This window comes from Pleurodeles waltl, chromosome 7, assembly GCF_031143425.1.
Source record: "Pleurodeles waltl isolate 20211129_DDA chromosome 7, aPleWal1.hap1.20221129, whole genome shotgun sequence".
Lineage (NCBI taxonomy): Eukaryota > Metazoa > Chordata > Amphibia > Caudata > Salamandridae > Pleurodeles > Pleurodeles waltl.
Genome location: NC_090446.1, coordinates 1,371,849,641 through 1,371,875,714, shown reverse-complemented (window position 1 = coordinate 1,371,875,714; position 26,074 = coordinate 1,371,849,641). Strand labels below are relative to the sequence as shown.

Here is a 26,074-nt window from a genome sequence, read left to right as displayed (position 1 = left end):
AGTGTATGCTCCCTCTCTCACTCATGTGGGCACAGTGCAATGACTGACCAAACTCTGCCAGGAGACAGGTCTGTGAGGGACTCATGAGATGTTCTAACAGAAAGATTGCTTTGTGTGATCGTATATGCTGGGAGTTGTGTTGTGTCTTGTTACCTGGGTATGTGTAAGGAGGGAGATTTATTGCACCCTGTGGTTGGTGTATTGGTAAAGGGAGGGATATCGATTGTTTCCTGTGTATGCATCAAATTGAACACGCATAGTGTTCTGGGGTTGTCTATACATGGGGTGCTGGTGCTGTGGTTGGAATTTTGGAGCAATGAACAGTCTCTGGCCTTGAAAGAGGAGTGACCTGTTGCCTTCCCTTTTCCATGGATTTAAGAAGAGTTGCAGTTGTTTGCATCTTTGGCCAGTTGGAAAAGGAGTTGTGTTTAGGTGTTCTTCGGCCTGGAGGAAGTTTACGTGCTCTTCCTATGCTGTCCCACTCTGCGTGGACCGCCTTTGCCTATGTGGCCAATACATGGACAGCTGCCTTGATGGTGCACAGCATTTGCAAGCTATGGGATGCTCTCACTTTAGAGTGGAGTGAGTGAGCTCTGAATTAGTCTCAAAGTGTGTAGTTCCACCATGTGGGGACGTTTTATTGGGTGTTGTTTGTAAGAAATATGTGCTTACTTTCCGTTTTCTGTGTGTACTTGTGCTGAGTATCTTACATGTGGTTTATAGGCAGGGCCACTGGCATTATGTGAATCAGCCGTTGTGGCATTTTCCGAATAATTATGAATTTGCCGCACTTCCCACATTATACATAACCTTCTGCATAAATTGCAGATTTTAGCAAAAATGTTTCTAAATCCAACGGGTCAAAAGTTACTAAACCCTTTACTGGGGAGTGACAGACCACCTCTCTGTTTCTAATTGCTGAATTTAGGTGATAGCATGAAACTAATGAGTTGCAACGTTTGTCCAGACAGTTTTAAAATTGTAAAAAATACTACAAATGAAATACCACTGCCACAAAATGCTCTGCATTATGTCTCATAATATGCCTTTTTGCCACATAATGTATTTAACCTTACTACATTATTTGTTCCTTCCCTGCCACATAATTCCAGTAAAGGGCACGGCACCTTGCAGTACTGTGGTATTTTTCTAAGAGGAGAGTGTATTGTGTTTGTGTAAGGAAGGGTGTTGTTGTATGTGCACTGCTAACCTGTGCAGGGAATGATGCCTGTGAAGCAGTAAAGTGCTTGTGGGTGTTCTGCCTGGACTAGCAGTAAGGCTCGGTTGGCTGGATGTACTGTCGGAATGACCTGCTGCTTCAGGGCGTGTAACATCCGTCTTACCTATATTTCTTCTTGCAAAATGGAAAAACAACAACATCTGGATGACTGTCTTTCAGACCCCACTATGATGCCTCTCCTTGTATTTCTCTTATTCCAATTATGAATCACATGGGATTTTAAAAGGGCTTTGCCCCCAATTAATCTGAAAATGATCAGTGCCCATGATAGTTTATTTTTCATTGTAGTGTATAGATATTCTATGCACTATTTAATTCAAATCAATTTCTACAATAGCATTTTATATAAATACATGTTGAGGTATACTTTATATTTATGACACATCTACATACCAAAACGTATAATTTCCATAGACCTTCTATACTCCTCGAGACATCCAGTCACATTTACACACTTTCTAGATAAGTTCTGAAGAGGGAGAGACAGCATCTTGGATTAATTCTTCAAGGCTTCTGTCATTCTAGCTGTGTGCTTTTTTCATATTCGTGCATTGAACCTGATCTCAAAGTTTCCTCTAGGCTTTTTTTCTCGACTTCATCAGGATGTTCATATACATCTGGCTGTTTTTGTTTTAAATCCAGTTTCTACTATTCCACATGGTCTTCTTCTGAGTGTTTATGTATGCGAGTGGTCTGTTTGGCCTAGCAGGAAGGGTCACTTGATTGGAGGGCCTTTAGGGATAGCCTCCTGCGTCTACTGTCATGTGACACCCATCTTCCCTGTTCTGTACAGCTGTATGTGGTTGCCTAGGTTACACCTAAGTGTGCAACTCGCTCCTGGGTGCAGCCCAGCTCAGAGTAGCGGAGTAAATAAATGATAAATAACTCACACCTGCAGTTGATGCTTTATACATCCTCAAAATAGATAGTAAAAAATCCATGATCTTGTGATTTCCGTCTTGAAGGTAGAGTAGTGAGGAACAGAGAGTTTTTTCTGGCACTTTTCAATCTATTGTGGAGTATGGTCTGCTTGTAAGGAGCAGGCTTGGCGGATTTGCACACTGGGTCCCCTGTGTCATTGCATCCCTAGTTTAAAAACCATAAATATCAAGCATGCAGGTCCGGCTGAGGTCCACCACCAGAGCTCAGTGTTGACCTATTGCTATGGCACCTGGGGCTCTGCGGTTGAGGTGCATTGGTCGAGCAGCATTGGAGATCCGGTGCCGTCAGAGCAGAGAGACTGAGGTGCATCGGTAGAGCAGCATTGGAGACCCGGTGTTGTCAGAGCAGCGAGCACTGCCTGTCGTGACTGAAGTGCATCGGTAGAGCAGCATTGGAGATCCGGTGCCGACAGAGCAGAGAGCACTGCCTGTCGTGACTGAGGTGCACCGGTAGAACAGCATTGGAGATCCGGTGCCGACAGAGCAGAGATCACTAGAGCAGAGAGCACTGCCTGTCGTGACTGAAGTGCATCGGTAGAGCAGCATTGGAGATCCGGTGCCGACAGAGCAGAGAGCACTGCCTGTCGTGACTGAAGTGCATCGGTAGAGAAGCATTGGAGACCCGGTGTTGTCAGAGCAGCGAGCACTGCCTGTCGTGACTGAAGTGCATCGGTAGAGCAGTATCGGAGACCCGGTGTTGTCAGAGCAGCGAGCACTGCCTGTCGTGACTGAGGTGCACCGGTAGAACAGCATTGGAGATCCGGTGCCGTCAGAGCAGAGATCACTAGAGCAGAGAGCACTGTCTGTCGTGACTGAAGTGCACCGGTAGAGCAGCATTGGAGATCCGGTGCCGTCAGAGCAGAGAGCACTGCCTGTCGTGACTGAAGTGCATCGGTAGAGAAGCATTGGAGACCCGATGTTGTCAGAGCAGCGAGCACTGCCTGTCGTGACTGAGGTGCACCGGTAGAGCAGCATTGGAGACCCGGTGCCGTCAGAGCAGAGATCACTAGAGCAGAGAGCACTGCCTGTCATGACTGAGGTGCATCGGTAGAGCAGCATTGGAGATCCGGTGCCGACAGAGCAGAGAGCACTGCCTGTCGTGACTGAGGTGCATCGGTAGAGCAGCATTGGAGACCCGGTGCCGACAGAGCAGAGAGCACTGCCTGTCGTGACTGAAGTGCATCGGTAGAGAAGCATTGGAGACCCGGTGTTGTCAGAGCAGCGAGCACTGCCTGTCGTGACTGAAGTGCATCGGTAGAGCAGCATTGGAGATCCGGTGCCGTCAGAGCAGAGAGCACTGCCTGTCGTGACTGAAGTGCATCGGTAGAGCAGCATCGGAGACCCGGTGTTGTCAGAGCAGCGAGCACTGCCTGTCGTGACTGAGGTGCACCGGTAGAACAGCATTGGAGATCCGGTGCCGTCAGAGCAGAGATCACTAGAGCAGAGAGCACTGCCTGTCGTGACTGAAGTGCATCGGTAGAGCAGCATTGGAGATCCGGTGCCGACAGAGCAGAGAGCACTGCCTGTCATGACTGAGGTGCATTGGTGATTGAGGTGCATTGGTAGAGCAGCATTGGAGACCCGGTGCCGTCAGAGCAGAGATCACTAGAGCAGAGAGCACTGTCTGTCGTGACTGAAGTGCACCGGTAGAGCAGCATTGGAGATCCGGTGCCGTCAGAGCAGAGAGCACTGCCTGTCGTGACTGAAGTGCATCGGTAGAGAAGCATTGGAGACCCGGTGTTGTCAGAGCAGCGAGCACTGCCTGTCGTGACTGAGGTGCACCGGTAGAGCAGCATTGGAGATCCGGTGCCGTCAGAGCAGAGAGCACTGCCTGTCGTGACTGAAGTGCATCAGTAGAGCAGCATTGGAGATCCGGTGCCGACAGAGCAGAGAGCACTGCCTGTCGTGACTGAGGTGCATTGGTGATTGAGGTGCATTGGTAGAGCAGCATTGGAGACCCGGTGCCGTCAGAGCAGAGATCACTAGAGCAGAGAGCACTGCCTGTCGTGACTGAGGTGCATCGGTAGAGCAGCATTGGAGATCCGGTGCCGTCAGAGCAGAGAGCACTGCCTCTCGTGACTGAAGTGCATCGGTAGAGCAGCATTGGAGATCCGGTGCCGACAGAGCAGAGAGCACTGCCTGTCGTGACTGAGGTTCATTGGTGATTGAGGTGCATTGGTAGAGCAGCATTGGAGACCCGGTGCCGTCAGAGCAGAGATCACTAGAGCAGAGAGCACTGTCTGTCGTGACTGAAGTGCATCGGTAGAGCAGCATCGGAGACCCGGTGCTGTCAGAGCAGAGAGCACTGCCTGTCGTGACTGAGGTGCATTGGTGATTGAGGTGCATTGGTAAAGCAGCATTGGAGACCCAGTTCTGTCCGAGCAGAGAGCATTACTGTCGGGATTGAGGTGCACTGGGAGAGCAGCATGTGGCTTGGAGTACTGCCACAACAGGGAGTGGTGTAAGTTAGGGTTGAAGTGCTTCAACAGAGCTGTATGTGAGTCCGAGTACTTTCAGAGCAGAGGGTACTGTACATGAGGACTGGTGAGCATGAACAGAGCTTTGGGTGGGCCCTTGTCTCAAAGAGCTGAGGCACTCATGTCGAGGTGCCTTGACAGAGCTGTGCGTGGATGTGGGTTAGAATAGCTTGGGATGCCACAAGACAAAACTTCACTTCAGGAGTATTGAGCCTGTTTCTTGAGCCCTCATGGGAGGTATTCCTCATCGGAGGTGTTTAATTCATCTTCCGTACTTTGTCAAGTTCTAGGGTGACCCTCTGGTGTAGTGTGCTACCTTTTGTTGAATGCAAGTACTGTTTCAAGTTCTGAAGGCATTATCTAGAGTATTGTGTCCACTTCTGAATGTCACATCAACTTGGAAAGCATAGCTTTCAGCACACCCAATTCTTTGATTGGCTGAACTAAAGCAGGCATCTTTGCAGCATCATAGTTTTGTTAATGCGCACCAGTGCCTTGTGTGACACTAATCACAAGGTAACAGGCTGACACCGTCTCTTCTCTTTCCCTTGCAGTGAATGCAGTAACGGAGAAGCTAGGGATTGTGAACGCAAGGAGTCGTGTAACAGTAAGTCATTGATGAGCGTGGAAGGATAACCTTAATGCACTGTGCTCTACCTGTTCTATTGGGTGGTCAAACCTCTCCACCAGGCCCATGTCAAGGGGAAGGAACCAGGGCTTTAGGGGTGACCAAACCTCTCCACCAGGCCCATGTCAAGGGGAAGGGACCAGGGCTTTAGGGGTGACCAAACCTCTCCACCAGGCCTCTGTTAAGGAAAAAGAACCGGGCTTTAGGGGTGATCAACCCTCTCAACCTGACCCCCATGTTAAGGTAAAGCAACCTGGCTTTAGGAGGTGAACAGGCCTCTCCATCAGGCTCCTATCTTAAAGTAAAGTAACTTGGATTCAAATGTCAATTAAGTAATGAGAGCCTTTTTGCAAAATGTCCTGCTCAGATGAATGTGGCGAGAGAAAGCCAAGCTTTGGACAAGTCACACTATTTTGAACAGACTGGCTCCTCTATAGGCTAGACAGGGCCTAGGCAAACGCATCCATATGACATGATCACCTGGCATCTGAGTTCTGCCAGGCCCTACCTTCCCTTCAGAGTGACCAGCATCTTGTCAATCCATCCAAACATCCCAACATACAATGTTACTTTATACCTGGAGTTTATCAGTTCCCACAGCTAGAATAAGAAGTGTTGCTACTCATGATAACATAAACCACCACAAAACTGTGCATGGCATATAGTGGAAGATTCCTGTATAGATCAGTGTAGTTTCTACATTTGCTTTGCATGTCATGTGTCCTATTTCTTGTGGAACAAGCTATTGACCAAGGCTACTTTGGTAGTTGTGGGTGGTGAATAGCGACTTTTAAAACTTATATTTGGGGTCCTCCATATTCCCATCTGGGAGGAGAGATTATCAAGCTGGGGAGAATAAAATATGGTGTTACTAGCACAGGCCAATGCCAGCCTTGAAACAAGCTGGATGAAAAGATGAGAAGTCTGCTATTGTCCTTGAAGTGTAATGCAGGCAGGACTGCTTGCAAACTAGAAGGTAGTTTCCCAGGTGGAGATGTGTAACATAGTGGCAGTAATACATTCCCAGTACATTCCCAATGAGAAGTGTGGGGATACAAAGGGATATTTAGCTATGAGTTCCTCTTTTGCCATTCTCTTTTTACCATTAATGGCCAAATAAGATTTGGGCCACACATTTAAACACTGGAATGCCACAACTATTACATCAAAGGTTGAGTGTGTAATGGTCTCGGGCAATTCCAGATGTATGTGTGGGGCATGGCAATGCCTCAACATGGCAGGAGGCAAAAGATCTGCACTCATGAATGTGGCTGGAAGGGGCAGATGCTATAGCAATGCCTTTCCTCGGAGTGTATGAGGGTGTATGTTTGCTGGCACCAACATGTGTTTGAGATGGACACCGCCTGTGCATGCCTGTCTGGCAGCAGATTTAGTGCTCTGCCTGCTCCTCTGTCTTCTGTGACTGCTGTGGTCTGATATTTGATGGCAGGTGTTTGAAGTGAATATGTGGCCTCTATGAGATGAGTGTAGTGCAATGGCAAGTGGACAGAGGAGCTCAGGATACACATTTGACAGGTGAATTTTTGGCTGTGATTTAACTGATCTTCTCTGCATCCAAGGAAAACCCCGAAGGTCCCTCAGCGAAGATGCACTAAAAATGAACTATCTGGATGAGCCAGGAATCATCGAAAGCAGCTTTAATCGGAAGAAGCGCTCCTTGTTACCAGATCTCGATGATGAATTCATAGACAACATAAAAATTGGTGAGACCTGATCTGCCCTTCCTGCAATTAAATATACTTGATTTTTCCAGGTTGCAACTCTGTTTACTTCTGTTTTTCTCAGCAGTTCTCCACTGTTCCTGATGCTCTGATATTCCCATGCCTGCTCCTCTCTCCCATCGGCAGATCCTACTATTACTGCTTTCACACATACTCTTCTCATGATTTTCTGTTGCCCATCCATTGCCCTCTTTGGTCTCTTTCACTTCGACAGATCCTGCTCTTCCTGCAGTCCTCCTCGACTCTCTTCCCTCCCAGGAGCTTCCTGCTGTCTTGTGGTTTTCCCCTCCCAGGTTTAGTTTAGTGCACACCACACCCACCAGTATTGCAGTAAAGATGGACTCACACAACTGCAACAATGCATGAGAGGAACATGCCAAATCTCAGGGGAGACCTGACTCACAAGAAGACAGATCACAGAAACATGACAAATCACACGGCTAGTCTGACTCTTATGAGGATGATGAAAAGAGGATGGAAGATCAGACCCGAAGTCAGACTCCCATGAAGGTGAATGAAACTAGGAAGTTTGACTCCCATGAATGTGGTTGAAAATAAGATGGCAAATCACACAGAACACATGGTTCACGTGAAGGCGGATGAAAAGAAGATGGCAAAGCATTTGGTGAATGTGTGTCACATGAAGATGGATGAAAAGTAGATGGCAAACCACGCAGGTGGTGGGACTCGCATGAAGATGGATCAGAAGATGACAAACCATACGGAAGGGCTGGCATATTTGATGGTTGAGCAAAGAAAGGTGAGAAGTCACATGGGCAATGTGGCCCATATGAGGATGGATGAGAAAACAATGATAATATCAGATGGGAATGCTAGCGGCCATGAATACAGACCAGATGCACATGACAAATCACACCAGAAACATGGCTCCATGAGGATAGATCTGTGCAACATGGCAAATTACGCAGGACGTGTGACTGAGATGAAGATAGGTTAGGGAACATGAAAGCTTCCATGGAAATGTTAAATCTCATGAAGACGGGCCTAAAGAACACAATAGCACACATGGGAAGAATGGCTTACGTAAAGATGAGTCGAGAGAACATGACTAATCCCATGGGAAGGTTCGCCCACATGAAGATTGATCGGTAGAGCAGGTCAAATCACATGGGAAGGCAAGCCTAGGCTTGCTGTCCTCCTCTCTGCCCAGTTTACTTCTATCCCGTTTAATGGATCAAGCTCTGTGTGTCTCCTTCCTGCACTTATTTGCCCCATGTCACCCATCAACAGTTGTTTGCTTCCTGCATTTCCCAGTTTGCCTTTCATCTCCAACAAACCGAATTACTCTCCTGATTTTACTCCAGGGATTCACACACCATCTCTCTTTTACAGGTAAAGGCTCTCTTGGAATCAAACAGGTGTCTAGTATTAACACTAAAGGCAGCAAAGTCATCACTGGCACAAACACAGTCATAAAGACTGCAAAGAAGACAGAAAAGATACAGGTTCAAAAAGCTGATTTTGACGAAAATGAGGAAACGCGGATCCAAGAAGGTGAGAAAGTGACCTGTTGTGCTTGTATGGCCATTTTTGTTCAGTCTTGCACAATTGACACCCATTCCTCGCTCAAGCTCTAACCTTCCACTACCATTCCAGCCCAGCACCTCTGCTGAGGGATACAGCGGGACACTACTATCCCCCAGTACTGGGTGATCTCCATCATTCATGGGCATGTGCATATCTGTGATGTGGGTTTACCTATTTCCTTCTACTGGTAACTGTGGGAAGTTACACAGCGAAAGGGAGGAATCCATAGTTGCTGGCTGCATTCTGCAACCTGGCCTCATCATTTCACGTTGCACCACTACCTGCAGCATTCTCCAATAAAGCACACAGCTTAAGTTTGGAAGGTGGAATAGCATCTTACTGCTTTTTGTCTTCCAGAGTTGGTGAAAGCTGCAGCACAGCGGGATATGACTGTTCAGAAAAATGTGGGCAAGAATGGCCAGAACAGTGACAAGTCACACATAAATCTTGACTCACATAAAGATGGATCAGATAAAACAGACAAATCACCTATGAAGGCTAGTTCAAGTAAAGGTGGATTAGGAAAACACAACACTGGCTCACATGAAGACAGCTCTGAAAGCCATGGCTCACATGAAGAAAATTCAGAAGAACACAGCAAAGGAGATAAGAAGCATGGCTCACATGAAGACGAATCAGAAGAACACGGCAAAGAACACAAAAAGCCTGGCTCACATGAAGACACATCTAAAGAACAGAAAAAGCGTGGCTCACATGAAGACAAATCAGAAGAACACAGCAACGAGCACAAAAAACCTGGCACAATTGAAGACAAATCAAAAGAACACAGCAAAGAACACAAAAAACCTGGCTCACATGAAGACACATCTAAAGAACACAAAAAAACTGGCTCACACGAAGACAAATCAGAAGAACACGGCAAAGAACACAAAAAGCCTGGCACAAATGAAGATAAATCAGAAGAACACAGCAAAGAACACAAAAAACCTGGCTCACATGAAGACACATCTAAAGAACACAAAAAGCCTGGCTCACACGAAGACAAGTCAGAAGAACACGGCAAAGAACACAAAAAGCCTGGCTCACATGAAGATAAATCAGAAGAACACAGTAAAGACCACAAAAAGCCTGGCACAAATAAAGACAAATCAGAAGAACACAGCAAAGAACACAAAAAGCCTGGCAAAAATAAAGACGAATCAGAAGAACACAACAAAGAACACAAAAAGCCTGGCAAAAATAAAGACGAATCAGAAGAACACAACAAAGAACACAAAAAGCCTGGTTCAAATGAAGACGAATCAGAAGAACACGTCAAAGAACACATAAAGCCAGGCTCACATGAAGACGAATCAGAAGAACACGTCAAAGAACACATAAAGCCAGGCTCACATGAAGACGAATCAGAAGAACACGGCAAAGAACACATAAAGCCAGGCTCACATGAAGACGAATCAGAAGAGCATAACAAGTCCGACTCAGATAAAGGTAAGAGATCTCTTAGGAAGTATAGCTAACATCAAGGGGCCCACAGAGAGGAGAGGGAACAGGCCAAGGAAGCCAGCTACTTGCAGACGTTCTACCCCTGAGAATGGCCTGTGCCCAGAGTAACTTAGTCAGAGTCAGAAGAAAGGGTGGACGTCACTGCACTGCCCACTACGCATACATGTCAGCTGCAGACTGGCTCTCGGACGCGGGGACTGAGTCTCACTTGTCAGTTGGCGGTGGTGCAGCCGGGTCGTGCTCTCTACCACAGCAAGAGTTCAGCAGGCGGTATCTCACCTGAAGTGGGCCCACCAATAGCCTGCCTCTACCTATCCCGGAAAGTGTTCCTCACCGGCCTGTGCACCCAGAACCAGCTCACCTAGGGTGAGGTCTGCAGCATCCTCCTGCACAAGTCACACGCATGGGCCCAGCAGCATGTTTGCTGCCCCTGGATTCATCCCCTGCAGCCTGGATCTATGTCTCAGCTCCCACAGAGGCAGAGCTGAGACACAGAGACCTGCTTTTCCAGTGCATCCACATTGTACCAGATGAGCACACTGTATCACTGCATTCTCTGCATCTCAACCAGAGGAAAAGGGTGCCTGCAGCTCTCCCAGCTGGAACCTGGTGTCTGCCCCTGGTACCTCGCGTCAGCTTGCACGTGCACACCATTCAGCCACGTCATCCCCTTGCCGCCACGCCATGATGTCCATTACAGCAAGCAAGCCTCCAGCATGCCCCCAGAACCTGTGCTGCCGAGCTCCAGTACATCACCCTCCCTGCAGCTCCCAGGCCATCTGTAAGGCCTACCTCCAAGCCCCCCAAGTGATCTGCAGAGATCAGAGACGTTTGTGTGCGAATGATACTCCTGTATTATCCAGGGAGAAAGGAAGACAGCACTGCTGTGATCTTGGAGAGGGGGACACTGGCTGGTGTAACCTCAGGGATGAGGAGCCTGCAAAAAGTATCAGACTTATCCACACCCCCTGCTCATATGGAACTTTGATCCTCCTTTGGAAGTCCAGGTGTCTCCCATGTTTATGACTAACCTGGAGTATCTCTTTGCCTCAGTGTCTGCGCTGTATTATGTTGTTGTTAACCTAGAAGTGTCAAGATGAGGGTAGAGAGTGTAGAAAGAGATGTAGAGTCATTCAGTTAGGCAGTGTGTTGAGGCTGTCTGAGCATACATGCAGGGGAGAGAGCAGTTTAGGTCGACACGAAAGACCTCAAGGTAGAACATTGGGGAAAAGTGGGGTGCAAGCAGTGGGTTCTGCAGACAGGGAAGTGAATGCTTTCAACATTTTAGGAATTCTTATCACTTTGCTCTCCTTTAGATGATAACATATCTGAAAACGAAGAGGGCTGCTTATTCAACCACGCTTCCATGGACGATGGAGAGTCTATCAAGCTGAGATGTCTAGAGTGGTAAGTGAAATCTCGGTAGGTAACATTCATGGTTATGTGGATCCATCACTCACATATGCCATCATTACAGTAACCCCTTCCAGAGACTCCTGTATCCCCGAACCCCCATCTCTATGAAAGCGAGGTCTCCCCAGGCTATGGTTCCCCTGCCACAGAGCAATATTTATGTTGAAACACATGGTATGACGGACACCTTAAAGACCAGGCCTTTTGGATGAATTGTGAAAACTTGCTATGGGTTTCTTATAAGTATGTGGACTTGTAATGGGATCAATCCATTACAGATAGTCTTCCAAAACTGGACTCCCGCCTTATCTCTTCCATTATGTATTTTATGTTATTTGCCCACCTTTTACTCTCTTTTGTTAAATTTTTTATAAAATGTCTTTCTGAGAGTTATGCTTTCCATCTTTTTTCTTGGCTTGGTCTTTCACCGACCACATCTCTCATCCAGGGACCAGCCACCCCATGTCACAATCTGCAAGAAAGGGTTTCCATACCAGCCTCCTGTGCATCTCTTTTTGTGGGGTGCAGTAGAATATGTGGTCCATCGCCTGAACTCTACTTTTGCCTCATCACTCGTATTGTCTTCTTTGTCCTTTTCTGCTTTCGCTGCTTGTTCCAATCTCCTACCCACCGTCCTCCATTTTAATCTTAGGAGTTCATTTTTATGGACTATTTGCATCTAACATGTTTCTTTCTCCCGTACATCCATCACCCCTTCACAGAACTACAGCTTGGTCCCTTATCTGTATCACTGAAGGCATCTTCTCTCCTCACTCTCCATCACCCATTTAAGTGATGGGGAGGAAGGAGAAGGCTAGTTTGGGAAGGGTATGTAGCTATCATGTTCACACAGAGCTTGAGTGTCCTTCTTTTCCGCGCTTCCTAACCCTGAGTGATCTGTGCTATATGCAGCTGATGCCATGCTTTGTTTTCTCCCCTCTCATTTCCAGCACCTGCAATCGTGGGACAGTAAGCTGTGTGAGAGACTTCCAGTGCCCAGGTGAGTGCTGCTCAGTGGCTTTCTTGTTCTGCAATGAAGCCTCATCACCAAACACCGCCTGCAAGAGCCATTCTGGGATGAGCTAACTCCTGAATGTTTTGTTACGACTCAAGGCATGTTGCGATAGGCTTGTGTTGGCCTGGCCATGGACTCATGATGTGGTATGGTGCAGTACTCACTTGTGTGACATACTTGTGTCTGCATGGCACTGCCCATGGGAACATATGATGCACTTCTGTTGGTATCTGCTGTGGCTTTTGCAGAACTTAGGGACATTATGTAGATTTTGCATAATGCTAACATTGGAATATCAGTTAGAAAACGATATGAAACACTTTGGTGGTCATTCCAACCCTGGCGGTCCATGACCGCCGGGTTGGAGGACCGCGGGAGCACCGCCGACAGGCCGGCGGTGCTCCAATGGGCATTCCGACCGCGGCGGTAAAGCCGCGGTCGGACCGGCAACACTGGCGGTCTCCCGCCAGTGTACCGCCGCCCATTGGAATCCTCCAAGGCGGCGCAGCTAGCTGCGCCGCCGAGGGGATTCCGACCCCCCCTACCGCCATCCAGTTCCCGGCGGTCCGCCCGCCGGAAACCGGATGGCGGTAGGGGGGGTCGCGGGGCCCCTGGGGGCCCCTGCAGTGCCCATGCCACTGGCATGGGCACTGCAGGGGCCCCTGTAAGAGGGCCCCTAAATGTATTTCACTGTCTGCTGCGCAGACAGTGAAATATGTGACGGGTGCAACTGCACCCGTCGCACAGCTTCCACTCCGCCGGGTCGATTCCGAGCCGGCTTCATCGTGGAAGCCTCTTTCCCGCTGGGCTGGCGGGCGGCCTGAAGGCGGCCGCCCGCCAGGCCAGCGGGAATGTCAGAATTACCGCCGCGGTCTTTCGACCGCGGAACGGTAACCTGACGGCGCCCGCCAAGGTCAGAATGAGGGCCTTTGTGTTCAAGTGAGGATATCTGTATACATTAAGGGCCTCATTCTCACCCTGGCGGTAATTACCGCCAGGGCGGAGGTCGGCGGTAGCACCGCCAACAGGCTGGCAGTGCTCCGCCGGGCATTCTGACCGTGCGGTACAGCCGCGGCCAGAAGCGGAAAGCCGGCGGGCTACCGCCGACTTTCCGCTGCCCGCCTGAATCCTCCATGGCGGCGGAGCGCGCTCCGCCGCCATGGGGATTCAGACACCCCCTACCGCCATCCTGTTCATGGTGGCTCTCCCGCCATGAACAGGATGGCGGTAGGGGGTGCCGCGGGGACCCTGGGGGCCCCTGCCGTGCCCATGCCGATGGCATGGGCACGGCAGGGGCCCCCGTAAGAGGGCCCCAAAAAGTATTTCAGTGTCTGCCCAGCAGACACTGAAATACGCGACGGGTGCAACTGCACCCGTCGCACCTTCCCACTCCGCCGGCTCAATTCTGAGCCGGCATCCTAGTGGGAAGGTTGATTTGCCCTGGGCTGGCGGGCGGCCTTTTGGCGGCCGCCCGCCAGCCCAGGGCAAATGTCAGAATCCCCGCCGCGGTCTTTCGACCGCAGTGCGGTGTTCTGACGGCGGTACCTTGGCGGACGGCCTCCGCCGTCCGCCAAGGTCAGAATGACCGCCTAAGTATTTCCAGCCTTTATCTAAAAGCCAGGTCAGCCAGAAAGGTTAGCACAGTATTTGTAGCAGGCGACCAGGGCAGAATCTTGGACCTGAGGTGAGTGGGTGGTTGGAGGACGTCTACAAGGCCAACATGTCCGATCAACCATGAAGAGATTACCAGGATTGCCTGTTTATCATCATCCCCTGGCGCTTCACTATTCCACCTCTTTCTTCCCTTGGCCCTGACTGTGATCTGAAAGCGTGTGCTGTGGTTTTGCATGGTTTTTCATACCCATACTTTTTATGTCTTATGTCTTACGGCCAGATGCAAGCCTTGTGCAAGAAAATGCCAGCCATTGCTTCTCCCTTTCCTCACCCTCTCTCTCCTGTACTCTTCCCTCAGGCCCCCTCTCTCTAACCTTCAGTCCTCTTTCCTTGAGCCTTTCTGGCACTTTTCTGACCCTGTTGTCTTCCATCACTAGGCCTCTGCTCGGTGAGCAGCTTCCAGATGATCCGCACCTTTGACGGAAGCCTGTACAACAGTCCGGGAACCTGCAGCTACATGCTGGTCAAGACTAGTGACTTCGCCGTATACCTGTACAACACGCAATGCGAGGAGGTTAGTATTGATGGACAAATAAGGAAAGGATGGGGAAGAAGAACAGCGATGAACCAGAGGAGGGTAAACAAATGGTTGAAACAAGGACATGAGAAGGAAGAGTGAAGGATACATAAAAGAAGGAAAGAGAAAAAAGAAAGAATGAAGGGGTGGAGGAAGAGAAAGGAAGGCAGAAAGTTAGAATGGTATTTGGTGGGACTAGGGAGTTTCTCATTGTTTCACATGACTATATATGCTGACATTCTGATGACTGTCACTGTTTAAAGTGATGGAAACCTCTTTAGAGTCAGTAAAACATATCAAGGACAGATTACCAGAATCTCAGAATGCCAGCAGCGATCTAAGGCACCCAGCACAACGGTACACTCTCCCACCACTACTCATCTTCATTTATTACCGACTCTCATCTTAAGACATTCCCGGTTACAATGCTGGTAGACTGCGGCTGATAGAGTCCAGCCTATAGCAGCCACTGAGCAGGTATTGGAGGCTTCCTGTTCCCCCACTGCAGTTTAATCAATGGATTGCACTACCAGAGCCCCATGCAGCTCCCTTCCAATCCCCTTTCCGTAATCTAGTCAAAGTGATATCAAGTAGATGTGCTCCAAAATCATCAATGGATTTGGCATTAATGTCCAATGCCCAGCCTTCACTGGCGTATAGCTCATGCATTATTTCAACAGGCTGTGGTAGTACTCCTTCCTTCCTGAAGGAGAAAGGAGAACTTTATTATTCTCAGCCTAACTTCCTGCTAATTAGGGTTTACTAGGTAATCGAAGATGTCTCCAATCTCCCGTGCTTGAATTGGGCAGATGATTGCAGGTGCTGAGTATCATCATACGGTTTTGGGGACTGGTACTTGTTTTTCATCATCAGAGTTTGAACCAGAGCAAGAAGGAAAAATGCACAAAATGGAGAATGAAGGAGGAATAGAAAGATGGTAAACAGTGATAAAGGGAGGAAGCAGGCATGAAAGCATCAGATATGGAAGAAGTGTAGGGTGGTAGGAAAAAGAGACATGAGATCGAATGACAACTAGACGGCAGTGTTATTCTGTAATCTCAGTATTTGGCAGTATCAAATGCAGACTCCCCCGAAACATTTTTTTTTGCACCTGCCTAAATCAAGTACAGCCTGCATGCTGTTATCCTGTATCTATAAAGATCTAGGGAACCCTTTGGCCATAGCAGATAACCCTTAAGACCGAGTGTGAGTCCTTAATAAACTTCTTGGAAGTTGCCTATCCCCCAGAAGGAGTGGCCATCTCTGACCATCGGTAATCAGCAAACAACGTGGGGAGTGCTTACAAAAGAGGTTAAAATGCAAATGGTCCTTGTGGACACCGTTATACAAGCTTTCCTTGTAAGTGCCTTCAAAATGTTAAGCTCAAAGCTGAAGCCATGGCAACTTAGAGGTGGGTACTCCTTTGGGCTTCTCAAGAAAAGAAGCTTGGACAGCACTTCTGGGTCAGAACAAACACATATGGAAAAAAATGGGGAGGAAGGTTACTACCTGTCATGATACATAGAGACGGAGGGGGACAGACCATGGGTCATCATGGTTCCATGCCTTGGCACCAGCTGTCAGACGCGGTTAGCATCTTATATAAGCTGCATCTGAACAACTCTGAGATTGTTCCAAGTCCAAACACAATACAACAGGACAAGAAGACTCAGTTAAAGATGAATGCACATACAAACACTGTATAGGGCCATATGGGCAGGTGAGCAGCCTGATATGACTAGATAAGCTTAAGGTATATGTTTTCTAATGTCAGCCATCCCAGGTCCTAAATGATCTTCTCTTCTTGGTCCAGAACAAGGAAGCAGTCTGCATTCAAGCAGTAGAAGTCCACATTGGCCTTCTAATGAAAGTGAAGCTCCTGTCTGATGGCAATGCAGTGACCGACACTGGGGTCCTCGATCTTCCACACCACATCAACGGTAAGATATGGAACCACACAAAAGTATTCAGTGTACAGAGAACAAAACTATTTTTTCCTGTCAGCTGCGCTGCACTGCATGCCCTGAAAAAGGAGGAAAATGGTGAATGTATCTCCATTTTCAAATTGCAGCGTGGAAGCCAGTTTACCACTGTTATTAAAAGTGAGCAACTATAATCTACTGGTGCATTATAAATATTTAAACATGAATTGACAAAGCCATCAGGTCTGGGTTTATTGTGGTAATACATGCAGCGTTAGCACATTTAAGTGAGACACACAACAGGAAGCCAACAGGGTTGGACAATGAGGTCTGTAGGTGTAAAGTAGTCCCCAATGCATTTCAGTTCAAGCACTAAAGTGGAGGTGGAGGGATACAGTCACCAGACAATAGCTTTAGGTGAGAGATAAATACGCCACTGGGCTGAGCCAAGACATGAGTGGTAAAGTCTCAAGACAGTGACCGAAAGAGGCTTGTTGGAGAAAGTTAATGTTTGGAAAAGGTGAACTTAAAGCCCATTCTATCATTCTATTACCATTTTAGCAATAGGTTTATGTTGTTAAAACAGGTAAATTTGACAGCTCTGTTGTCAAAACCTGGCCCTAAGTTGAGATATGACCTCACTGCTCAGCTGCAATAAAAAATCTCTCCTCAACTGTAATATTTTGTCACAGTTTATGTGCAGATACCAGAATCAGAAGCCTCTGAAAGGCAAGAAAAGCAGGAGATTACAAAAGCCTATTAAATAAATAAAGTCATAACTAGGTTTTTAGCTCTTATTCTAATATTTCTTTCCCGGAATCCTGAGGCCTGATTTAGAGTTTGGAGGCCGGATTAATCTCTGTCAGGGTGACTGAGTAATTTACTCTATTACCCTGATGGGAATCACGTCCACCAAAGTTAGAGATGCTTGTAGGCCCTACGGACATCTCTCTATATTGATAAGAACCACTCTCAAGGCAGTTCCTGGAAATGGAGGAAAAGTTTGATAGAAGGTACTGTCATCTATAACTGCTGGCCATCAAACTTTTCAAAGGTTTTTTTGTTTTTCAAAAATAAACCCACAAAGTAAGAGTTTGTTTGTGATTAATAAAAAACGTATGTCCCTCCACCTCTTGGCAGATGTGGGGTCCTTACTGTATTTTTTCCTGACCCTCACAGCCAGGTTTTTCAGGTACAGACATTATAATGTCCTTCTTCAAACTGCTCCTATTACATTGATCGTCAGTAGAAGTATTCTATCTATGGAGCCAAAGAGGGCTCCATCGCCATTAAATCGTCCCTGAATGAGGCAGGCGGACCAAGGGTTTGGCAGGCAGATTACTCCATTACGTTATAAAGATATTGTGAGTTACCTCTTCCATGACCATATAAGTCACCTGTTCCATGACATTATAAAGTAACTCTACCATCTGCCTCTTTACGCTGTCCTGTCTAGGAACTTATGTTACAGTATTTTATTTCTTGCAAACTTAATGGGGGACGTTGCGATATGAATACCCTGATCCACAAGACCATACATCCCCTTTTACTTGCACACCAATATACAACCCAGTGAGCTAAACAATTTACAACAGTAAAAATTCGGAGGAGGCTGCAGCTACAGAAAGGAACCATGAGCATGCCCTCCCTCAAGAGCATACATCTTGTAATGCCAAGGGCTAATGTTATTTTAGCTTGCAAGATTCAGACAGTTCTGCCATGCCTGAAGGAACACCTGAAAAAGGCAAAGCCATGCAAACTATCATGCCCACCCCTAATATCTTGCTTCCAAGATAGATTATCATTTGTTTGCCTTTTGGAGAAAGCCGACTGTATCCTTTTATTGACTAGCCAACAAACCCAAGCCAGGACAGAAGATCTAGCGGAAGGACCTGCTCAATGTTCATTGAAGATTTAAGCGTGGAGATGTTGTTTACCAAAAGTGAAGTCTAACCTTGTCTCCTCAAATGTTCGCTTCAGTCATCATGCTCAAGCTTGGTAAAACACTGTAATTCTGTTATTTGGCCTTTAACATGGAGTCTACTGGACAGATATGTCATTGGTACGCTTCTTACTGCAAAGGTTTACATCCTTTCCCTGTGCTTGGACAACTGTCCTCCTTCTGCCTGAGTTGTATTTTAATTCAGACTCTTTCTATTTGTAGATCTCATCACCATTAGGAGAAGCTCCTCTGTATTCATGGAGGTTGTGAGCACTTTGGGATTTTCTCTGCATTACGACTTCAAAGGCCACCGGGTATACGTCATCATGGACACAGACAAGAAGGACACCACCAAGGGCTTGTGTGGGACCTACAACGACAACCGCAATGATGATTATATGTGAGTAACTGTATGGTCCCCTTCTTTGTCCAGCAGTCACTAGATAGTTCACAAGATTGTGAATCCAACTTATGGTTCTAAGTATCTGAAGGTAGACGTGAATAATGTTCATGACCTGTTACTGTCCCCTCCAATGCATCCCAGTAAATGCAGTACAAGGCAGCCCAATCCCACAGTGGATCAGGCATTGCTTAGGTCATGAAGTGCAGCCAATGTTTTACAGCCTTGGAAACCAGTGTTCCGACCTTGTGGAATCATCAGAAAAGCAAAAGCTCTATTGGTGCAATTGATGCAACCAATGCCAAACATTGACGGTGCCAGTCACTGAGATGGTGGTTCCTGCAGAGGGCCCTTATCTTAGCTAATGTTAAAACAGTTTTGTCAGCAAGAAACATCCTTAGTCAGTATTAAAGCAGTCAAGGTCAGCAGAGACAAGTCTTAGGGGGTCATTACGACCCTGGCGGCCGGCGATATGTTGGCGGTAACACCGACAACAGGCTGGCGGTGTTATGCCAGCAATTATGACCGTGGCGGAATTGCCACAGCCATACCGCCGGCCCCTCCACTTTCCCGCCAGGATTCCGCCTGGCGGTCATAATCCCCAGGGCAGCGGTGCAAGCACCGCTGCCCTGGGGATTATGAGTCCCCGAACACCGGCCTGTCCATGGCGGTACACACCGCCATGGAAAGGCTGGCGGTAAGGGGACTTGGGGTGCCCCTGGGGGCCCTTGCACTGCCCATGCACTTGACATGGGCAGTGCAGGGGCCCCCAGGCATAGCCCCGTCGCGCATTTCACTGCCCGGATTTCGGGCAGTGAAATGTGTGACGGGTGCTACTGCACCCGCTGCACATCAGCATTGCCGCCGGCTCTATTACGAGCCGGCAGCAATGTTGATGTGACATTTCCGCTGGGCCAGCGGACGGTAACACTGTTACCGTCCGCTGGCCCAGCGGAAATGTCATAATAGGGAGACAGAAATACCGCCGGCAATGGCGGTATTCTGTCTCCCGCGGCCTCGGCGGTCTTTTGAAAAGACCGCCGAGGTGGTAATGACCCCCTTAGTGTTAGAGGAGTCACGGTCAGCGCCAAGGTGTTTTGATGTAAGAGCAGTCTCAGTCAGCAGGGATAAGTCTTAGTTTGAAATCATTAGGCAGAGTTCTTAGTATATGAGCATCCTCGGCCACCAGGGAGCAGTCTCAGTGAGCAGGGAGTACTCTCAGCATCGCTGCAGTCCAAGGGCCTGATTTAGAGTCTGAGGAGGGGTTACTCTGTCACAAACGTGACAGATATCCCGTCCGCCATATTACGATTTCCATAGGCTGTAATAGAATCATAATACGGCTGACGGGACATCCATCACGTTTGTGACAGAGTAACCTTCTCTGTCAAACTGTAAATCAGGCCCCAAGTCAGTAGGGAGCAGTGCTAGTGCTACAGCAGTCTCACTGAGAGTGGAGAAGCCACTGTTAGGGCAGTCTCATCATCAGGGAGTACTCCTTGTGTGTGTGTAGCCTCAGTCTTCAGGGAGCAGTCTTAGAGCAGTGTTGGTAGGCAGTGAGATGGCTTACTCATAGCTAGAGCTTTTTCAGTAAGCAGGGAGCAATCTAAGTGTGAGACCAGCCTCAGTCTGCAGGGAGCATTCCTAGAGCAATCTCAGTTTGCAGGGAGGAGTCCTAATGGTAGAGCAATCTGAGATTACAGGGAGCAGTGTGAGTGTTAGAGCAGTCTCAGTCTGCAGGGAGCAGTCTTAGTGTGAGACCAGCCTCAATGTGCAGGGACCAGTCTTAGTGTGGGACTAGCCTCCATCTGCAGGGACCAGTCTTAGTGTGAGGCCAGCCTCAGTCTTCAGGGAGCAATCTTGGTGGGGGACCAGCCTCAGTCTTCAGGGAGCAGTCTTAGAGCAGTGTTGGTAGGCAGTGTGATGTCTTACTCAGAGCTAGAGCTGCTTCACTCAATCTGCAGGGAGCAGGCATAGTATGAGACCAGCCTCAGTCAGCGGGGAGCCATCCTAGTCCATGTCAGAGCAGTCCCATCTAGCAAGGAGCAGTCATCCTAGAGTAAGAGCAGTCGGTCAGCAAAGGGCAGCTTTAGTCAGGGTTAGAAAAGCGCGTGCCACCTGGGAGTAGATGTTGTCAGTGTTACAGAAGTCGCAGTCAAGAGGAAGCAATCGTGGTGTGAAAACAGTCGCAGTCTGCAGGATACATTCTTAGTCGCTGCTAGAGCCACCTCAGTAACGAGACAGCAGTCACAGACATATTGGAGTCTCGGTTAGCAGAGAATAGTCATAGTCTAAGGACAGTCTCAAACAGCGGGGATCAGTCTATGAACAATCAGCAGGGGGAACTCTTAGTGTAAAAGCACTCTCGCTCAGTAGGATAATTTGCTGTCTCCAAAAGTAGGTGGTGGTCTAAGCAGGGCAAAACCATTGGCAATATCGCTGTCTTGGCTGTCTCATCATGGGGCAGGCTATGTTAGTATGGAACAGTCTCAGATGGTAGTGGGCAGTCTTTTTCAGCTGTAAGGAGTATGCATCACCAGGGAGCTGTCTCATTCAATTAAGACAAATCACCCAGCAAATCCCACAGCAACCTCAGGCAACGGAGACCAGTTTTCTTCAATGAGGAGCAGTCTCGTTCAATGAGGGTAAGTCGCTCGTATCAGGAAACAGTCTCAATCAGCAAGCAATAGTCATAATCATCTGAGAGACGTCTCAATAACAGGGGGCAGCTCAAATAGGAGCAACTAATCTCAGTTACCTGGGCCCGGCTATTGTCCTCAGAAAGAACCAATGTGCCAGGAGTTGCTTTAGTCAACGGTAGCAGACTTCTTCACCTGGAAGCAGTCTCGGACAGCAGGGACAGGCGCAGACGCCACCACGTCTACATATGCAAGCATCAGTTATCAAGCAGAGGCGTAAGGCCCAGATCTAAGAGGGCCTAGCACCACTTTGGCGCCGCCTTAGCATCATTTGTTTAATGCTAAGGTGGCCTTTTCCCTGCGCCAAATTCACAAAGTGGTGCAATGCATGCATTACACCACTTTGTAACCCTTTGCACTACATTATGCAATGCCAATGTTCCTCCGTTAGTGTGGCCGAAAAAATGGTGCAAAGAAATCTAAGAGATTTCCTTGCGTCATTTTGTTCGGCACTTTAAGGGGGCACACCATTGTTTACAATGGGCCCCTATGTACTGTTCAGGGTTCGCTCCTAAATTTTAGCACTAACCCTGAACAGTACATCAATAATGTCAAAAATGTTGATGCTATTGACCCCTACCCTGAGCCATGCTGCGCCGTATCTCAGATACGGCGCACACATGGTGGTGGAAGTGAGGCGCTAACGGGCGCAAGGAAAGTGGTGCTGCACTGGTGCTGGAAGTGGCCCTTTGGGATGTTACACCTTCTCCTTACTCAGCATGAACCAGTCCCAGTGCACTAACTTTGAAACTCCCGCTCAGGCTGTTTCATACCTGGCACATTATCTAAGCTTGCATTATTCTGGCACCCTATTCAGACGCTGCATTTTTTTTTTCCATTATTAAAAATATGTCTTGTTTTTCATTGTAAATCACAAGTATATACATCTTTACTTTTTCATTAATAAACAAAAGTAGTTAAGGTTGTATTGAAGGCTGCATTTGTGTTTGTAGAACATGCCAGGGACTGCATTCGTTAGGAAAACGACACTTGCATTAGTTCTGGGTCACTGCCAAGAATAGATTTGTTCGGTTACACATTCTAAAACTGAATTAGTCCAGGCAACCTATCCAAGCCTGCTTAGTTTCTGGCACCCTACTCAACGCCTGCTTTACTTAGCATAATATTTGAAGGCTGCATTAGTTCAGGTAACCTATCCAAGTCTGCTTTGTTTCTAGCACCCTATTCAAAGCCTGCTTTTTGATACATTATACGAAGGCTGCATTTGTCCTGCTGCACTACTCTGGCTTGTATAAGTACACTTTTCTAGGAATGCATTAGACACAGTACAGGCTTCTAATGCTACAAAAGTCACGGATACAGCATCCATTTTAGGACATCCTCAATCCTTACCCTCATCCATCATCACTGCTTCTCTTCTATCATCCCTACTTCTCATCCATTATCACTACTTCTTATCCATCATCCCTACTTTTTATCCATCATACATCATCCCTACTTCTCATTCATCCAAGCACTATCTAATCAGGGAATCTTGGCAGAGAATGACAAGGGTAACAGTTACCAAGGCCAGTGGTACTTTTTTCATTGACCTCAGAAGAACGAAAAGTTGAGTGGCCCCACTCGGATTTGAACCTGTGACCATGGGGTCAGACACAGATTCCAGGAATTAGAGATTTTGTCACCTGAGCCACCAGCCGCAGCGTTAGAACTTCTGAACTATTCGGAAGTGGCACTCACCCAGGCACACTATTCGGAGGGGGAGCACTTTAATTCTCCAAGTCTGTTCTCAGGTAGGCCCCACTAGACTACATACCTTTTCTACACAAAGCGCCACGTGACTTTCAGCGCCAGGGATGCGGAGTGGATAGCTCTCTTGAACCCTAATGAATACACCTCACAGCAGGTTACTTGAAGGCCGCCTCATCCTGAATTTTAGGACTCTGCAGTCATTGCCTTAGCTGCTGCTGTTTTCTTGCTGCTCCACCTGGTCACCAGGATGCTAGTTAACCAGACACACTGCTCCCCCCCTTTATGATTTCAGAAGCTCCAATGGCATGCTGGAGAGCGTGGCCGACTTGTTCTCCGTATCCTGGAAGGTGGACCAGTCCTGTTCAGAAGAACCCAGAAGTGAACTCGATCTCGGTGAGTCGGAGTGGTCTGGATGCAGTGTTTTTATGTTCAGATGATTCTATTACATTTTTTGAATAACAACCCGGCCAACATAAAAAGAGTAGGATTAAAGAAAAACTGAGAAGTAGCTTATGAATGTGTTTATTTTTTTAACTGAGTTGAGTTACTTAGTGGTGCTTATCCCATCATTTGTTGATTTTGGAATTTGAATAACTTGCCTTTCATTTCTCATACAGTTATGCGGAATTTAGGTTTATTTTTTAAAGAAATAGATGTAAAATATAAAAAGAAGCGCTTAACACACATGAAACACAAACCAACTCTTTTATCGTCCCCCACTCCTCACCATCCATGCCCTTTCCAGCTGGTTACACTGTGAAGTTCACCTTACCCTTTGCAATGTTGTTGCCAGACAGTGCCATGAGTCCTGAAGTCTGTGCCAGCCTGTACAATGTTGCTCATGATGTACTGGATTGTAATTGTGCTTCTGTAGCGCTTAGTACCCTTGCTGAGGCATTGAAGTGATTTACACCAGGCAGCGCTTTGTGCCAGAACCCAAGGTTAGTAGGTAGGCCAGAGTTATTGGTTACTGGTATTAGTCTTGTGGACTCAAGCAAACCACTCCATGCATTTGCTCCACTTTGTTTGTGGTAGATTCAAGTAACAGGAGTAAGGTGTGATCATTAGTTGGGAGAAGGGGAAGATGTGACTTCATTCAGATGTTTGGTGGGGCAATAGATGGCATGGACTACAGGATATTAGGTAGTGTGGTGCTGCCAGGGTATCACTTTTCAAGAAAGTCGAGGTTCTCATCTATAAAATGAGTTGTCGAAAATTTGAAGAAAAAATATATTAATAAAGACTATGGCAAACATGCATGTGACTTAGAGAAGGTGGCGCTCAGAGAGAAGTGGCATGCAGGGCACAGAAGGTGATGAAGGAGAGAGAGCTATTTAGAAGGAAAAAAGTGTGGTGAACATCAGAAGTCTTAGTTAAAGATCAGTTTTTCATGCAGGAATTTAGGAATATAGAGGACTTTGTTGAGATATTGGCCAATTTGAGGATGCAAACTGTAGAAAGAATTATTAGCATGCGAAGATAGTGCTGTACTAAGACTTTGACTGGCGCAGAGTAAGGTGAATAGTCTGTCCACCGCTGGGTTACTACTAGACCACCACTTCAGAAAGGAGAGCTCATCAGCTCAGGAGATGGAAGAGAAAGTAATGGCTCGACAAAAGTTTTAAAAAGAAGTTCTGCAAATGCTGGAGCGGATGTCTTCTGATGTTTAGCCTCTAGTTTGCCTTGCAGTTTTAATTATAAAGCACAGTGGGATCCATTTAGGATGCCTCTGTTTGTACAGTGCTTGCCACCCACATGTAGAGCCCTGAAGCACCAGCCAGCATGGGCAGGAACCTACACCGTGTCGGTGCGTGGTTGGAAGGGTGTTGTCTTTGAATATTTCCTATGTGGGAAGAGTTTCAATGTTGTGTGTGATGACCACTAAGGTGCATTTATTATGTCTTGGGAAGCAGCGTTTATAACTGTGCAGCTATGCAGGTCCATTTATGGTATTTATTCATCACATTCCACTTATCAGGTTATTGCACAAGGCTGTCCAACATTATGGCCCTCATTCTGACCCTGGCGGTCCTAAACCGCCAGGGACACGGGCATCGGAAGCACCGCCAACAGGCTGGCGGTGCTTCAGTGCCCATTCTGACCGCGGCGGTAAAGCCGCGGTCAGAAAAGGGGATCCGGCGGTTTCCCGCCGGATTTCCCCTGGGCCAGAGAATCCTCCATGGCGGCGCTGCTTGCAGCACCGCCATGGGGATTCCGACCCCCTTCCCGCCAGCCTGTTCCGATGGCGGGAACGGGTGTCGTGGGGCCCCTGGGGGCCCCTGCACTGCCCATGCCAGTGGCATGGGCAGTGCAGGGGCCCCCCTAACAGGGCCCCACCATGATTTTCACTGTCTGCTATGCAGACAGTAAAAATCGCGACGGGTGCTACTGCACCCGTCGCACCCCTGCAACCCCGCCGGCTCCATTCGGAGCCGGCTTCCTCGTTGCAGGGGCTTTCCCGCTGGGCCTGCGGGTGATCTTCTGGCGATCGCCCGCCGGCCCAGCTGGAAAGTCAAAATGACCCCCGCGGTCAATTGACCGCGGTGAGGTCTTTTGGCGGATACCGCCCGGCGGGCGGCGCCCGCTGGGCTCAGAATGAGCCCCTATATTTTGTTTAAAGTTTTTGGTCCTGATTTGCCATGGGTGGAGATCTGCTGGGATGGTCTTTTTTTTACTAATAGCCCATTTCTGAATGTAATTGTGAGACGTCAAGAATGTGTCATAGTCTGTAGCTATTTA

At 47.9% G+C, this 26,074-nt stretch overlaps 1 protein-coding gene across 1 annotated transcript in view; it reads left to right on the top strand.

Annotated features, from left to right (window-relative positions):
* The window catches only part of LOC138247052 (uncharacterized), a 249,316-nt gene that overhangs the window by 11,642 nt on the left and 211,600 nt on the right, over nt 1–26,074 (top strand). Inside the window, exons 3-12 of the mRNA XM_069201802.1 lie at nt 5,213–5,265; nt 6,867–7,010; nt 8,382–8,543; nt 8,934–10,025; nt 11,357–11,447; nt 12,404–12,453; nt 14,520–14,656; nt 16,473–16,599; nt 18,746–18,923; nt 23,628–23,728. Coding sequence (XP_069057903.1) covers nt 5,213–5,265; nt 6,867–7,010; nt 8,382–8,543; nt 8,934–10,025; nt 11,357–11,447; nt 12,404–12,453; nt 14,520–14,656; nt 16,473–16,599; nt 18,746–18,923; nt 23,628–23,728 — 2,135 coding nt within the window. The remainder of the gene's footprint in view (nt 1–5,212; nt 5,266–6,866; nt 7,011–8,381; nt 8,544–8,933; nt 10,026–11,356; nt 11,448–12,403; nt 12,454–14,519; nt 14,657–16,472; nt 16,600–18,745; nt 18,924–23,627; nt 23,729–26,074) is intronic.